This window comes from Enoplosus armatus, chromosome 8 (genome assembly GCF_043641665.1).
Source record: "Enoplosus armatus isolate fEnoArm2 chromosome 8, fEnoArm2.hap1, whole genome shotgun sequence".
NCBI lineage: Eukaryota > Metazoa > Chordata > Actinopteri > Centrarchiformes > Enoplosidae > Enoplosus > Enoplosus armatus.
The window spans coordinates 13,112,567-13,128,492 of record NC_092187.1 but is presented as its reverse complement, the minus strand read 5'-3'; the positions used below and the strand labels follow the sequence as shown (position 1 = coordinate 13,128,492).

Sequence of the window (15,926 nt, the reverse complement as noted above, 5' to 3'; positions counted from 1 at the left end):
ATTAATCTAATGGCTTGTTAAATTTAAGCATCAGAACAGCATGTCCGTGCAGTGTCTGGGTGATGCATTTGTTGGCTCCAATTCATGTCTTAAATTGTATTAATCAAAGGTATGACCACACTCCATTAAGTACTCTCATAATGATAGCAATTTAAGTTAAGCAGTTAATATCGCACCGGTCAGTTGACTTCCCCATTGACATTTATAATCTGTGCTCTTGCAGGTAGAGTGTATTTCAGTTTATTTTTAGTTTGCGTTTGGAGTTGTAACTGTGATCTGCCAAAATATACAGTCCATCATTATGCAGTCATTATTTCTGTTAAAAAAAAAAAATGTAAACACGACCTCAAAGAGCAGTCCTTGCACACTGGCCTTTCCTTGGCTGTATCAGCATGCCCTTCATGATCCAAGGACGAGCAGTTTGAGTCAAAGCCGGAGAGATGGCAGTGCAGCGGTTACTCTGTGGCTGTATTGATTTCTTGAAACCAGGCAACAGTGGACAAATTCTTCCCAATGGTTGCTAACACCTTCCACTTTAAAAGCAGTCAATGCTACTTGATGCTAAGTGGTCACCGCGGCAGGAGGCATCTCGTCCATTTAGAAGCTCTTCAGAGACTTGCGACCTGTAGACCTCCCCAGCAGAAGAGTCACTGTACAATAAACATGACCCTCAATCGTTGAAGGAAAAAATAAGTAAGGATCTTAAAATTAACAGTAACAAAAGCTTAGCAATTCTCAGGTGTCACTTGGATTAGTATGCTACTCCTGTGATAGTCACAAAAGCAATGGTCTTCCCAACAGGTTTTCACTGTTTGCACAGTAACCCGGGGCTGAGCTGATCTAGGCAAGGGGAGGGGAGACTGTGCTGTTTCTCATTACATAATACTGGCTTGAGCCTACTTTATTCATATCTGTTGTCTGTGTGATCTTCCCTCAATCCAAGCAATTAGCTCCTAAAGTACACCTTTTGTCTGTTTTTACAGCCTTGATCATTGAGTATGAAAAACACGAGTGTGACTCTACTCTCAGCTCTAAACTGGTCTTTTAGTTGCGTTTAGTTTGGTTAACAAGGTATTCAGCCTTAAAATTGTCCTACATTAACGTTGATTATGACACTTCGTCACTCATCTGAAACATCTATTAAAGGGCAATTATTGACTTTCAGCCAAGAGCAAACAGTTTCCTGTTGAGTGTTCAGGTTTTTATTGTTGGGTGCAAGTGGTCATAAATGTGGTTGCTAGTGTGACCAAGAACAGATTGATGTACACCTTGGAGCCCGTAAGGCTGCAGTGCAGTTTTCTTTTCCATGATGTTGTTGTGTGTCATGTAAGTACCACAGATTACTACTACTGTATGTACTATGAGTGGGGTGAGGGTCGCAGGACAAAAGGGACGATGGATATCGAGAGCAGCTGCTTTGTCTTTGCCGTTCATGGCTGACTTCTTCGCCCTGGCTTATGTCCACAAAGTGACTCAAGCTGTTCCAGTGGCAGTTTTCTTCCCTGAACAAGAAGTCACCATGAATGAGATTGTCCACAGGGAACTGTGTTTGTATGTGCAGGCAGCCAGCCATGAAATGACAGGATGATACAGGCTCTTTAAACTCACTCCAGGAACAGCAGGCGTGGCACATACTCTGCTCTGTGTGTTACCACGTTTCTTCTTTCTTTTTCACTTTTCTTTTTAACCTTGTCCTTTCTTCCTCACAGTGTTTCATCATTCGTGAACTGATGTGGGAAGACAGGGATAACCTTAAAAGCCTTTACCACTGCCTCTTTAATAAAGTCTCACAGAGTTAACCGTGGGGGCAACTTGTTAAACTATGACAGTGATTAATGATATGTTGGATTCTCAGTGAAGGTCCTCATTAAAGCTCCTACTACCTCTGAGAGGTGATATTTTTTATAGTGAAATAAAGAGTTTGTTCTTAAGCTTTTTGCTTCCTACAGCTTCAGCTGGACGACAACAAAAGAACTATAGTCAGAAAAACTATCATCATGGGTCCAAAATATTTACCGCGGGCCAATTTCATCTTTCTTTCTTCCACAGATGTAGGGTCAGTTGAGGGCCTGGCATACCACCATGGTTGGGATACTCTCTACTGGACCAGTTACACAACCTCCACCATCACTCGCCACACCGTGGACCAGAGCCGCTCTGTGGCCTATAACCGCAACACTGTGGTCACTATGTCTGGAGAAGACCACCCCAGAGCCTTTGTGTTGGACGAGTGTCAGGAGTGAGTCATTATTATCAAAACTTGGTGTTCTGCACTGAATCAGGGCCCAGTTCCAATACTATTTCTTTCTTTTCAAAAGCAGATTTATTTTAGTTCAATCAACCATAAAGTTTGGACCAAGACATTTTGGGAACTCCCACAGCACATCATTATGCTTCTCCTGTGTTTGTTCCCGCTACAGTATCATGTTTTGGACCAACTGGAACGAGCTGGCTCCCAGCATCATGAGGGCCTCTCTGAATGGAGCCAATGTGCTCGTGATCATCGGCAGCGACATTAAAACTCCCAACGGCCTGGCCATAGACCACCGTGCTGAGAAACTCTACTTCTCTGACGCCACACTGGACAAGATTGAACGCTGCGAATATGACGGAAGCAACCGTTATGTAAGACAGCCCTTTAATTTTTCTTTTGGCCATGAAGAATGCTGTGAATTCTGTGAAATGATGCCTAATTTTTTCTGCTTCAGGTCTTATTGAAGAATGAGCCTGTCCATCCGTTTGGCCTGGCTGTGTATGGAGACTACATCTTCTGGACTGACTGGGTGAGGAGAGCCGTGCTGAGAGCTGACAAATACACAGGGGGAGACATGAAAGTGCTGCGTGCTGACATCCCTCAGCAGCCAATGGGCATCGTTGCTGTGGCTAATGACACCAACAGCTGTAAGTATTATTCACTGAAGTCGCTGAAGACTTGCTTTGCCATGTTCCAAATAGGCTGTTGAGTTTTTTAGCTGCACTAGCGCTGTGGCTCTAGGGATGGCCATGACGGTCTGTCGGTAAGACTGAAATTTTAAATGGAGCGACAGTATCCAGGATGTTTTGGCAAGTGGATAGTGAGGTTAACTCCTCAGTATTACAAAAAAGAGTGACATGCAGAGGAAAAAGTCTCCACAAGGAAATAACACATAACGTTACTACCCTAACTAACCCTCCTGTGTTATACATTCCTCAGGTGAGTTTTCCCCTTGCCGATCAAATAATGGGGGTTGCCAAGACCTGTGTCTGCCCACATCCGATGGACGGGTCAACTGTAGTTGCCGTGGAGACAGACAACTTCTGGAAGACAACACCTGCTCCTGTAAGAGAGAGAAAGAGAAACTCTTCAATCATTTTAGGATAACATTTTTACAAAGCCTCCTCTTGATTAAAAGGTTGAATGTCGCTGAATTAAAATGTTTCTGCCTCACCAGCATTGAATATGTCATGCGGAAGTGTGGATGACTTTGAGTGTGGAAACGGCGACTGTATCAACTACAGCCTGACCTGCGATGGCATGGCCCACTGCAAGGACAAGTCTGATGAGAAGCAGTCCTATTGCGGTGAGTTTTTATAGGGCTATTAGATGGTGAACAATGGGCTGTCACAGGTCATCATTTATATTTTATCATTTGCAGATAATTAGCTGATGGTCATATTGAAAGCTATTTAGGATGAGTGCACAAATACAATAACTTATTATTAAATCACGAGGAGAGAGAGGGCTAACATGTGACTATAGAATAGCCACAGAGAAAATGAAAGAAATGTCAATTTTGAGCTAAGCGGAGGTGTAGAGGGAAACGTAGTATGTTTGATACTGTATGTATGTATGTATGTAGTACAGCTTATCAGTTTCATTTATAAAATAGTGAATTGGGAGATTCAGCCATATTTAAAATATGCAAAACAGGACTCTACACTCCAGCTAACTCTAATCAACTGCTCTTCCTCCACAGCCAATCGAATTTGTAAGAAAGGCTACAGACGCTGCATGAATGGCCGCTGTATCGGCCACCAATTCTGGTGTGATGGCACGGATGACTGCGGTGACCACTCGGATGAACTGCCCTGCAACAGTAAGTTATTTATGAACATTTTATAGCTCTATAGACTGATTAAGAAATCATTAGTTAAGCTTTTGTCGGAGGCACAAAGAGGAAACCATGTCAACCACGTTTGCCTGGCATCAGATTTTGTGGCCATTTTAACTGTCCTTTCCACACAACACTGCAGTGTTTTTACTTACCTGATCAAATTGCATGATCTGCACATTTTAATGACACCTTAACTAGATTAGTTCTGCCCTAGAAGAACTTAAGCACACATTTAAAAGACGGTGTGGGCTTTGAGGTCTGGGCTGCAGGTCTTTGATGTTTCTCTGTTAAGCTTGTTTCTTATTCCCTTGTGTTTTTGTTAACCTAATGAAACGCTCTGTGACAAGAACATATTAAAGTAATTATACAGTTGACTAACGAGGAGAGTGTATTTGCTTGTGAGGGTGTACTTACTCCCCATTTGTGAAAACTTCTGTGCATCCTGCAGTGACCCTATGCAAAGCAGGAGAGTTCCAGTGCAAAGATGGAAGCTGTATCTCCAACTTCAGCCGCTGTGACCAGGTGGTCAACTGTGAGGATGCCGGTGATGAAATGAACTGCCGTAAGTACCATAATGATTTAACAAAAAATGATTTAAGGGAAAGGCTTTCTTGCTCTCCACTATGCTTTATGAACATTCACATGGAAAAATTTCATAATGGATTTGTTAGGATTTCTTTAAACTTGGTTTCCATTATTCTCAGAACCTACCGACTGCTCCCGTTTCTTCCGCCTTGGAGTGAAAGGAGCGTCCTTCCAGAGCTGTGAGAAAACTACTCTGTGTTATCTGTCCTCATGGGTTTGTGACGGCAACAACGACTGCGGAGACTTTTCAGATGAGAGAAACTGCCCAGGTTTGGTGCTTTGACCATGTAAGAAAAACTAAAAGCATGTTAGAGGGGAAACAAAGATTCTACATTATGTTTTTCTGTTGTCTTGCAGATAAAAGGAAGCTTAAATGTCCAGTCAACTTCTTTGCTTGTCCCAGTGGTCGCTGCATTCCTATGAGCTGGACCTGTGATAAGGAGAATGACTGTGAGAACGGAGCCGATGAGACACACTGTGGTCAGTCTGCTACAAAGTTGTCCTCTAATACCCTTATTTTTTCTTGAAAACACAAAGCATACCAGAAAAACCAGACTGTTTTTCTTGAGGCTTCCCACTGCACATGGGAAAACATGACTTTACGGTTAGGGTAAATTAAATAATTTCTCCAAAATTGCTGAGCTCTCTTTGCCATCCTTTGCAGACAAATTTTGTACATCCACCCAGTTTGAATGTGGGAACCACCGCTGTATTTCCTCCCACTGGGTGTGTGACGGCTCTGATGACTGTGGTGATGGTTCTGATGAGGACCAGAAATGCAGTAAGTGACATATTGCCAATGTAAAAGTACTTTCTCCCACGCCCAGCGGAGGCATTTGACTGTATGCGTAGGATTTCCTGACGTTGCATCATCATGTAACTTTCCCGTAATGTTGTCCCAGAATCTAAGACCTGCAGTCCTGAGGCTTTCCAGTGTCCCGGCTCCCACATGTGTGTGCCTCAACGCTGGAAGTGTGATGGAGACAAGGACTGTCCTGATGGAGCTGATGAGAGTGTCAAGGCTGGCTGCAGTGAGTGGGAGGAGTTACAAAAATAGCCCCATGGAAAATTTGTCTTCTTTGTGTTGTGATTTGAACACTCCAACACAGTTCCATGTCCATAAACCACAGTGTGTTCTTTTCCACTTCTTCCAGTGTACACCAACAACACTTGTGATGTTGAGAATGAGTTCATGTGCCAGAACAGACAGTGTATCCCCAAGCACTTTGTGTGCGATCACGACATTGACTGCTCCGATGGCTCAGATGAATCCCCAGAATGTGGTGAGTGTTTGATTGTGAAGAAAATTCTGACCACAAAGTGTGATTTGTGATCATTTTTGTTGTGCCACCAAGGTTGAAGTTAATAATAAACATACTCTTATTCTGGTGTAGAATACCCAACATGTGGTCCAGATGAGTTCCGCTGTGCCAACGGCCGCTGCCTCAACCAGAAGATATGGGAGTGTGATGGAGAGTTTGACTGTCAGGATCGCTCTGATGAGGCTCCCAAGAACCCTCTCTGCACTGACTCAGGTAGGGATTATAATCATTATGTTGGTAGAGAAATAAAAGTTATACAGAGATTAAAAAACAGTGAAGTATGAATCATATGAGAAACTGGGCATTGCTGCATCCTGTTTCAAAGTGACGCTAATGTAACATGCCATTTGTCTATGATTTCAGAGAGGACGTGTAATGAGTCAGCCTTCATGTGCCGTAATGGGAAGTGTTTGAATGAGACTCTGCTGTGCGACCGCAATGATGACTGTGGCGACGGCTCCGATGAACTCAACTGCTTCATCAACGAGTGTCTCAACAGCAAGCTGAGTGGCTGCTCGCAGCTCTGTGATGACCTCAAGATTGGCTTCAAGGTAAGCCGTCTAATTGGTTGTTTTAATTATTTTTTTGCCCCCCTAATTTTTTCAAGAGCAATTAAAGCAAATCAAATTACTTCATTGAACTCACTGACTTTAATTGGCCAAGAAATTATACGTCTAATAGTCACACAGTTAACCCTTACAGACAAATTGGGGCGTATGGCATTAGTGGTGAGTTAGGGAAGACCTGAAGTAAAAAAGTCGGGAACCACTCACTTCAGGCATGCGGTTATGTAAGACAAAAACATGTTTGGCTCTCTTTCTTGAAAGTAGGAGGCCGGTCCTAGAACAGCTTGAACTCTGTGTGAACTCTCATGTCTGTGGTGTGGAGGCTGTGGTCAGAGCTTCATTTGAAAATGATAAGGAAACAATTTGTACACCAAAAGGATTCTCTTTATGCTGGTGAGGGTGTTGAAGACACAGAAGATTTCATTGTACTTAACTTCACCATGACAGATTGGCCCGGATGTGTGACTTCCGTTTTGCATTAACCAGCTTAGTAAACTGCAGATTCCCACATAATGGTGAAGGAGTAGAGTTTGGAAGTGTGAGACTGTGACGTGGAGTTCTTTCAAAACACAGATGTGCTTATGAGAAGTGACAGTTAAAGCTGATTTCGACTAGTAATGAATAAGTGTTTCTAACATGCCTTGTGGCAAGATGACGTTCATGCCACTTATTTTACAAACACGTTGGATGTCAGCTTATATTTTACCCGTGCTCTCTGTTGTGAGACAATTTTACAAAATTAGATTCGTAGCTATTTATGCAGCTTATTTGACAGCAGCGACTGGATTTCATTTCAGTGTTGAGCACCACTTCACATAGGGATTGGGCAAAAATTTGGCTTTTGGTGAAAGGAAAAATGGTTAGTGGTATCAGGTTGAGGTTTTGTGACGGGGTGTGGCAGGCCCCTGTAACTGGTCCAGACTAAAAGGTGAGAAGCGCCAGAAGCCGTAGGCTGTGAGATTTTGACACCCCTCCTGTTGCTCTTGGCCCCTTCAGTGCAGGTGTCATCCTGGTTTCCAACTTAAACGGGATGGGAAGACGTGTGTGGATATAGACGAGTGCACAACCACCTACCCCTGTTCTCAGCGCTGCATCAACACACACGGCAGCTTCCACTGTCTCTGCGTGGATGGCTTTGAGCTCAGCCCCAATGACCCCACCATCTGCAAGTCCACATCGGGTAAGGCACGCTTGTGTGTCTTCTGCATTTTGCTAGTTACTCAAAGCCAATTCCATCCTGATGCATTTGTTTTCTGTCTGGCATTTGCGTGTAGAAGAGGAGCCTTTCTTGATCTTTGCTAACCGGTACTATCTGAGAAAACTCAACCTGGATGGTTCCAACTACACTCTTATAAAACAGGTGAGACACACTGGTTCTTAGTTTGACCTACTGAAACATAGCAAGGTGAAGTTCTTATTGTTAGCGCACCATACACATGTTAATACTGTACCTACCTCTGTTTCAGGGTCTGAATAATGCAGTGGCACTGGACTTCCACTATGCAGAGCAGATGATTTACTGGACAGATGTGACCACTCAGGGCAGCATGATCCGACGCATGCATATGAACGGCAGCAACATCGAGGTCAAGGAGGAAATCAAACGCCCTTTTATGTTATTGTAACTTTGAGCGGCATCAATACTGAAAAACACTGGATATTGGAACAGCCATTAACCATAGTATTTACTTATTTACTAAGTCATGTGAGTCTCTGGCGGGTAACTTTATCATATTCTAACAACTGACTGACCTGACAGGTTTTGCACCGGACCTCCCTGAGTAACCCAGATGGCTTGGCAGTGGATTGGGTCGGTGGGAACTTGTATTGGTGTGACAAAGGCCGGGACACCATTGAGGTGTCAAAACTCAATGGGGCCTACCGGACTGTGTTGGTCAGCAGCGGCCTGAGGGAACCTCGTGCTGTGGCTGTGGATGTACGCTATGGGTGAGAAGCTTATATTAGGTTTCACATGCTATTAAAACTCTCATCTGGTTATGGTAACCGCTGAGCTATTTCTTTAAGATTCACTATACTGTAACTGTGACACTTTCTGTACTCCCTGCCGGTTAGGTACCTGTATTGGTCTGACTGGGGCGACAACCCTCACATTGGGAGAATCGGGATGGATAGCACAAACAGGTCTGTCATTGTAGAGGATAAGATCACGTGGCCCAACGGACTAACCCTGGATTTCATCAATGACCGTATATACTGGGCCGATGCCAGAGAGGACTACATTGAGTTTGCCAGCCTGGATGGCACGAACAGACACACAGGTGACAGACCAGTACACACTCAGATACACAGATGCCTTTTTCTTTTACACACTGATGAAGCAACGCATCTGATGAGTCACACTTTTCCAACTGATTTTTGATAGTGTGGGACTGTGTGTGCATGTATTGGTCTAAACATTGGTCTGTAGATATGTATATGTGTTTAAGTGTTTTCTCATTGTTTTTGTGTCTTAAAGTTAGATTGATGATCAAACATAGCTAATTAAGTAGCGTTATAGAGGCAGGAAGCTGTCAAATCCCACACAGTTGCAATTTTAACTTGAAATAGACAGAAGAGACACTCACGGCATAATTTATGATGCATTTATTGATTTAGTCTAAAACTGGTGGCGAACTGGGAAGCTTTAAGTGTTTTTATCTTGTCCACTTGACAGGAGAAACAATTTATGATAGAACCACACTGGTAGTGAAAAAAGGGAAGTGCAGAAACTGAATATTCAGCAGATTAGGTTTTGCTTTTAGGGTGACAAGCTAATGGTCTGACTGAGTTTCCTCTTGTCAAATAGTCATGCATACATACACGTACTTGTTTGGGAGCCGCCAAGCATAAAGCAGGCAGGTCAGATGGTTGTCCGCTGAGGGGACAGAAACCCTGAATAGGGGAGATTGTTCTGATCAGTGAGGCCTCTAGCATGTATGATGTCTGCATATCGCTCCGTTGTTTAGCACACACAATAGTTGATATTGTCAGCCAATCATGCGTGCAGAGGAATTCTGGAGCGCAACAGGCGTTAGTATTGAAATTTCTCACATTCGCTAAGCTACTCCCATCATTCCTTGGGTGAAGAATGTACATAATGTAAAATGGTGGGTGTGTGGGATAGTATACAATCTAAAAAAAAATCACTAGTGAGACAGTGTTGTATTATGAGACAAGATAAGTTTTGAGCATGTGTGTTGTGTTTCATTCAACCTAATGATCCAACAGGAAAACTGTGCAGATGGAAGCATGTTGCAGGGAAAATCACCATTTATACGAAATTACAATTCATAATAGAACATCTGAAAGTCTTGTATTAGCTTGGTGGTGTTAGTCCACCAGTAGTGTGTCCAGGGAGTTATTCATCGATCCTTTGATACACACACACACACACACTCACCATACAAACACCAGTGTGGCCTTGTGTGTGTTTGTAGAACAAGATGTGGTCTGTTTGAATTCAGATAAGGATTGACCAAAGGGAGCTTCATGCTAATCTGACTAACAGTTCAACCTGATGTTGTAAAAAATACTCCTATCACATAACAACATTTCAGTCGTTTAAAACACCTCACTTGTTACAAGCCATACTGAAACCATATTCACCTGATGACAAGGTGCTTTGAACTTGAATTTGTGTCCCCTCACGTCGATCCAAGCACGTGTGATGTATTTGGACTGCTGTGTCTTACAACAGAAACTAATGGTGTGTTTCCATAACGCACCAGTCTCAAATACTGAGAGCAAACACATGAAATGAAGCATATGGGAGCCGAAAAAGTGCAATTAGAGTGTAAAGCCTAATGAGGCGTAGAAGCCGCTCCATAACACACAGATATAGTGGAGCCACTGTAGCTGTGCACTCCACCCTGCCTCTGTTTTACATTAACAGTGCAAGATTGTCCCGACAGTCTCTCTTTGGGAAACAGCAACACCTCATCAGCAAGAATAACAATAGTTTGATTACTAAATTCAGGTGACTACTTTCTTTTGGAAAGCAGAGTATTGTTACTATTGAAGAGCATTTTTAAGCTAAAAAATATTAACAAACCAGGAAAATGAATTTTTAATCACAGAACAGCACTGAAATCTTTAGTATGACAGATTTGCTGTACCTGACCACTTATTCAATAGTTTTCTCATGAACAATATGCAGTTCTCAGCCAGGACATCCCCCACATCTTTGCCATGACTCTGTTTGAGGAGTACATCTACTGGACCGACTGGGAGACAAAGTCCATCAACAGAGCTCATAAGAGTCTGGGCACCAACAAGACCACCCTGATCAGCACCCTGCATCGGCCCATGGACATCCACATTTACCATCCCTATCGCCAGCCGCAGGGTAAGAGAGACACTCTGGTAGAAAGCATGTAGCAATGGATGTGTAAAGGTTTGGCAATTTGACAGAAAATAACATGTAGTATGTCAGTGCTAGTAGACATTATTGGACACCCACTGTTTATATTTGTTGTTGTGAAAAAAATCTTTAGTTTATGCACAATGGCCTAGATGTTGGCTCTGTATAAAAAGATGAGAACAGTGCATTGTTCTCACTTAATAAATTGAGACTTGTTTTTGTAGTGTATTAAGTTGAAGCACAGAGGCAATTGGGGAAACAGTGGAAAAGTGTGTTTTATTCAATAAGATCATATGGTATCCCATTGACATGAATATACATGAACAATTTTTTGATCATATCATATTTTTTCCAAATCCCAAATAAAATAACAAACAGATCTTACCTGACTCCGTTTCAATATAATGTGCACCCACTGAACATCTAGTCCAAGAAAGAAGATTTGGATAACTGTGTTAAGGTGTAGGAGTTATTTTCTATGTATTGAAATATAAGGATGCGAAGACGCACACACGCTCTCAAACACATAATCTCTTTCCGTCTCTTTCCCAGTGCTCAACCACCCGTGCCAGACGAACAACGGTGGCTGCAGTAACCTCTGCCTCCTCTCTCCTGGAGGAGGCTACAAGTGTGCCTGTCCCACCAACTTCTACCTGGCCAGTGATCAGCGTACCTGCATGTCCAACTGTACTGCCAGCCAGGTAAGGAAGCTGTGTAAACATCCTCATCAATGACAATATGACTGAATGACTACAGTTGAGTAAGTGGATTTTCATATCTCGCTGTGTCTTGTTTGATGAACTGCTTATGCCTGGTGATTGTCTATTGACAGCTGGCTGGCTGCCCAGTGTTACTGTAGCTAGCGCCTGCTTTATCAACAGCATTGAAGCAGAGGTGCTCTGGTGTTATGCCCTGTAATCACGTTGATTAATTTTCCCTCTTCCTGCCGTAGTTTGTGTGCAAGAATGACAAGTGCATTCCTTTCTGGTGGAAATGTGACACGGAGGACGATTGCGGTGACCGCTCGGATGAGCCAGCAGACTGCCGTAAGTGTTTGAGAGAGATTATTAGGAGATGATAGTGTGTCACATTCCTGTAACATACATGTATGTGATTTACTTTTGCTAAAGTGTTATTGTTGTGTAAGTTCAGTGTGATCCTGACAAAGTTTGACTTTTTTTTTTCTCACGACAGCTGAGTTTAAATGCAGACCAGGGCAGTTTCAGTGTGGCACAGGCATCTGCACTAACCCTGCCTATATCTGCGACGGAGACGACGACTGCCAGGACAACTCAGACGAGGCCAACTGCCGTATGTCTCCCTTTTTTTAATATACAATTATAAATATATTTCATCCCCGCGCTGTCCATTTAGCAGCATCAAATCTGTTGCTTGTTTCTCTGTTTGTCCTCCTGTGTAAATGCACCGCAGATATTCACGTTTGCCTGCCCAGCCAGTTCAAATGTTCCCACCCAAGCCGCTGCATTCCGGGCATCTTCCGCTGCAACGGCCAGAGCAACTGCGGAGGAGGAGAGGATGAGAAGGACTGTCGTAAGTACATTTATTTATGATACAGTGCCACCTCTGGTATTCTGTCCTTTCACTTTCATGTTTAATTTCGCACAGTAACTATAAACCTGTTATTCGCTCCCCACAGCTGAGGTCACGTGTGCGCCCACCCAGTTCCAGTGTGCCATTACCAAACGCTGCATACCTCGTGTCTGGGTGTGTGACCGCGACAACGACTGTGTGGACGGATCTGATGAACCCGCCAACTGCAGTAAGGCCTTTTTTTTAAATTTAGCATTTTCTGTCATTTTCTTTATTCTGAGTCATCCTAATCAGCTCTCAAACGTAACCCCCCCCCCCCCCCCCCCCCCCCAATGTTTCCCTCTCCAGCCCAGATGACTTGTGGTGTGGACGAGTTCAGATGTAAAGACTCGGGACGCTGCATCCCTGCTCGCTGGAAGTGTGACGGCGAGGACGACTGTGGCGATGCGTCAGATGAACCGAAAGAGGAGTGTGGTAAGATTATCCTCTCCTTTTTTTTTTTTAAAACTGATTTAGTTCTTTCTGTTTTTATGTTATTGACAGTAACATCTTCTGTCATTTGTGCAGCTGAGAGGACATGTGAGCCGTACCAGTTCAGATGTAAGAACAACCGCTGTGTGCCGGGCCGCTGGCAGTGTGACTACGACAACGACTGTGGGGACAACTCGGATGAAGACAAGTGTAGTAGGTGTCACTGTCAGCTGGGAGACATTACTGTATACTGTCAACATCTGTTATCTCGCCTTGTCCAGTGTCTCTTACACTCATGCTCGTGCCTTGTCCCCTGGTAACAAAACTCACTTTACACCTTTTAACTTGTTAACTAAGTCATTTGTTCAGCTCTTACACCCATTCACTGTCATTTCTGATGCATCTCACCTCATCTGATATTTGTTTCATTTCATACTGTCCTGTTGGCATGAGCCAGAGGTAAGTTACTCCACCTTCATATGTGAAACTCTCTGCTGTGTCTCTCATGCTCCTGTCCAGTGATCCCCACCCACATGTGAGAGTCTGCAAGCCGAGCTCTAAATAGATTCATTTTGTTGTACTGTTTTCCTTTTGCCACTAGATGCCACTGCATAAGACTTTAATGTTAATTTTGATTATTATTACAAATATAACACATGGAAAGATATATAAAGCACTCAAATTAAATTAGTTATATAAAAAATACATTAAAATAAGACTTATTGAGCTCCTTTCATTCTCTGCAGTGTTTACAGTCTTCTTCAGTGGTCGTTTCAACCCTTGTCCTGTGTTTTTGTGCTGAAGGCTTAAACAGCCATAGCTCACTGTTAAGGGTGTTGTTGTCACTGACATGAACCTTGTCTTTCATCTTCTGCAGTGCCTCGACAATGTTCAGAAAGTGAGTTTGCTTGCACCAACGGCCGCTGTATTGCCGGGAGGTGGAAGTGCGATGGAGACCACGACTGTGCCGATGGATCTGATGAGGTGCAGAAACTTAATGTTTGGGTGTCCTTTAAAATGTTTGTATTAATCTGGAAAGAAAGTTAATTGTTTGTGTTTAGTATTGTAAGTATTAAAGCTGATCCTTTGGTTGCCTGCGGGCAATGATGTTTCTTCAGCATGGCTGTGATCTGAAGTGTGACAACGACCAGTTCCAGTGTAAGAACGGACACTGTATCCCCATCCGCTGGCGGTGTGATGCCGACCCCGACTGCATGGACGGCAGTGATGAGGAGAATTGTGGCAGTGCGGGTAAGTGTACGAGTTTTACTACTATTATAATAGTTTTTGCCTATAAAATAATACATTGACATTGTAATGAGACAGAAATGTGTGACTACATCTCTTCCTGTGTCTTCCTGTTTCTTAGCTGAGCGTCACTGCCCTCTGGATGAGTTCCAGTGTAACAACACCTTGTGTAAACCCCTCGCATGGAAGTGTGACGGGGAGGACGACTGTGGGGACAACTCTGACGAGAATCCTGAAGAGTGCAGTGAGTGCAGCCGCGTAAATCACACTCATGCTGAAAGTCTCTCCATCTTTTTATCTTGAACCTATTTTCTTTCCTCTAACCTCTTTGTCCCTCTTGTCTCCTTCTTCTGCTCGGCTCTTAGGGAAGTTCCAGTGTCCTCCCACCAGAGTTTTCCGATGCCAAAACGACCGTGTATGTCTGCAAATGTCAAAGAGGTGTGATGGTGTCAATAACTGCGGTGACAACTCTGATGAACTGAACTGCCGTACGTTTTATAATCAAATTGCTGTGAAATCCCCTCCTTCCTCAACTTAGATTAAGCAGAGGGCTGACCCTTGTGTGTGTGCTGTGTTATATGTCTACAGAAGCCCCTCCAGCTGTTCCCATATGTGAGAAGGATGAGTTCCTGTGTGCCAATGGCAGATGCATCAGCTCCACTCTGCGCTGTAACTTCTTTAACGACTGTGAGGACTATGGCTCTGATGAGATCAACTGCAAGACAGGTGCCTCAAGTCAAAACTGATCCCTATATATTTCAGTTAACCACAGATCTGAAGTTACAAATGTTAAGCATCAGCAGAATCACTTAAATTTGAAATTCACTGACTTGTGTTTGACTTGTTTGTGACTTCATGTTTAGACACCAAACTAAATGACTGCAGGAGCAACAGGACTCAGTGTGGCGATGGAGACGAGGCCCACTGTGTCACCAACGGCACGGACTCCTTCTGCTCCTGCAAACCAGGCTTCCAGAAGACAGGACACCACACCTGTGGAGGTGCACATACACAAAACACTGCACCTGCTACGACAAATCATAACTCAGCTGGATGTTTACACTTTGGAAGCGAGGAGCGGGGCTGTAATATTTTTCTAATTCATTCGATTTTCCTTTTGGCTCTCCTTTTTTTCCAGATAAGAATGAGTGTCTGCAGTTTGGAGTGTGTTCCCACATCTGCAACAACACCAAAGGCTCCTACAAATGCAGTTGCTACAAGTACTTTACCAGGATCAATGACACCTGCAAGGCTGACAGTGAGGACCATCTGTTTTATATGCTGCTTATCCTTTTAGGCTACTTTTTAAAACTCTCGTAATGATTGTTGATTTTAATTTCAAAGGCCATTCTTGTGACTTTTTTTTTCCTCTTTTCCTTCCAGACATGAACAGCAGTCGACAGATTCTCTACATAGCCGACGACAATGGAATCCGCAGCCTGGAACCCGGCATGCCCAACTGGCGGTATGAACAGACCTTCCAGGGCGACGCCAGCGTGCGTATTGATGCGATGGACCTGCACGTCAAGACCAACCACATCTTCTGGACCAACTGGCACACGGGCCAAATCTCCTCTTATGAACTTCCCGGACCATCCACGTCGCCAACCTCCTCCAACTCTCAGAGTGAGGGCAGTATCACCAACCTGCAGGTAATGCCGGTCAAATGCGTGCAGAAACACAGTCTCTCCATCACACAACAAACAAACACACAATCACATGGGCATGC

The 15,926-nt window shown here is 43.6% G+C and overlaps 1 protein-coding gene across 1 annotated transcript in view; it reads left to right on the top strand.

Moving 5' to 3' along the window:
- lrp1ab (low density lipoprotein receptor-related protein 1Ab) overlaps nucleotides 1–15,926 on the top strand; it is an 81,392-nt gene that overhangs the window by 59,108 nt on the left and 6,358 nt on the right. The window contains exons 42-76 of the mRNA XM_070910272.1: nucleotides 2,050–2,239; nucleotides 2,421–2,625; nucleotides 2,709–2,901; nucleotides 3,194–3,319; nucleotides 3,432–3,560; nucleotides 3,957–4,076; nucleotides 4,543–4,656; nucleotides 4,799–4,948; nucleotides 5,037–5,159; nucleotides 5,344–5,460; nucleotides 5,582–5,710; nucleotides 5,834–5,962; nucleotides 6,074–6,214; nucleotides 6,365–6,552; nucleotides 7,564–7,747; nucleotides 7,842–7,927; nucleotides 8,034–8,153; nucleotides 8,327–8,514; nucleotides 8,641–8,846; nucleotides 10,724–10,912; nucleotides 11,480–11,628; nucleotides 11,880–11,973; nucleotides 12,122–12,238; nucleotides 12,359–12,478; nucleotides 12,585–12,707; nucleotides 12,827–12,952; nucleotides 13,046–13,162; nucleotides 13,827–13,933; nucleotides 14,068–14,200; nucleotides 14,319–14,441; nucleotides 14,563–14,685; nucleotides 14,786–14,923; nucleotides 15,061–15,198; nucleotides 15,336–15,455; nucleotides 15,581–15,849. Of these exons, the coding sequence (XP_070766373.1) occupies nucleotides 2,050–2,239; nucleotides 2,421–2,625; nucleotides 2,709–2,901; nucleotides 3,194–3,319; nucleotides 3,432–3,560; nucleotides 3,957–4,076; nucleotides 4,543–4,656; nucleotides 4,799–4,948; nucleotides 5,037–5,159; nucleotides 5,344–5,460; nucleotides 5,582–5,710; nucleotides 5,834–5,962; nucleotides 6,074–6,214; nucleotides 6,365–6,552; nucleotides 7,564–7,747; nucleotides 7,842–7,927; nucleotides 8,034–8,153; nucleotides 8,327–8,514; nucleotides 8,641–8,846; nucleotides 10,724–10,912; nucleotides 11,480–11,628; nucleotides 11,880–11,973; nucleotides 12,122–12,238; nucleotides 12,359–12,478; nucleotides 12,585–12,707; nucleotides 12,827–12,952; nucleotides 13,046–13,162; nucleotides 13,827–13,933; nucleotides 14,068–14,200; nucleotides 14,319–14,441; nucleotides 14,563–14,685; nucleotides 14,786–14,923; nucleotides 15,061–15,198; nucleotides 15,336–15,455; nucleotides 15,581–15,849 (5,024 nt within the window). The remainder of the gene's footprint in view (nucleotides 1–2,049; nucleotides 2,240–2,420; nucleotides 2,626–2,708; nucleotides 2,902–3,193; nucleotides 3,320–3,431; nucleotides 3,561–3,956; nucleotides 4,077–4,542; nucleotides 4,657–4,798; nucleotides 4,949–5,036; nucleotides 5,160–5,343; nucleotides 5,461–5,581; nucleotides 5,711–5,833; nucleotides 5,963–6,073; nucleotides 6,215–6,364; nucleotides 6,553–7,563; nucleotides 7,748–7,841; nucleotides 7,928–8,033; nucleotides 8,154–8,326; nucleotides 8,515–8,640; nucleotides 8,847–10,723; nucleotides 10,913–11,479; nucleotides 11,629–11,879; nucleotides 11,974–12,121; nucleotides 12,239–12,358; nucleotides 12,479–12,584; nucleotides 12,708–12,826; nucleotides 12,953–13,045; nucleotides 13,163–13,826; nucleotides 13,934–14,067; nucleotides 14,201–14,318; nucleotides 14,442–14,562; nucleotides 14,686–14,785; nucleotides 14,924–15,060; nucleotides 15,199–15,335; nucleotides 15,456–15,580; nucleotides 15,850–15,926) is intronic.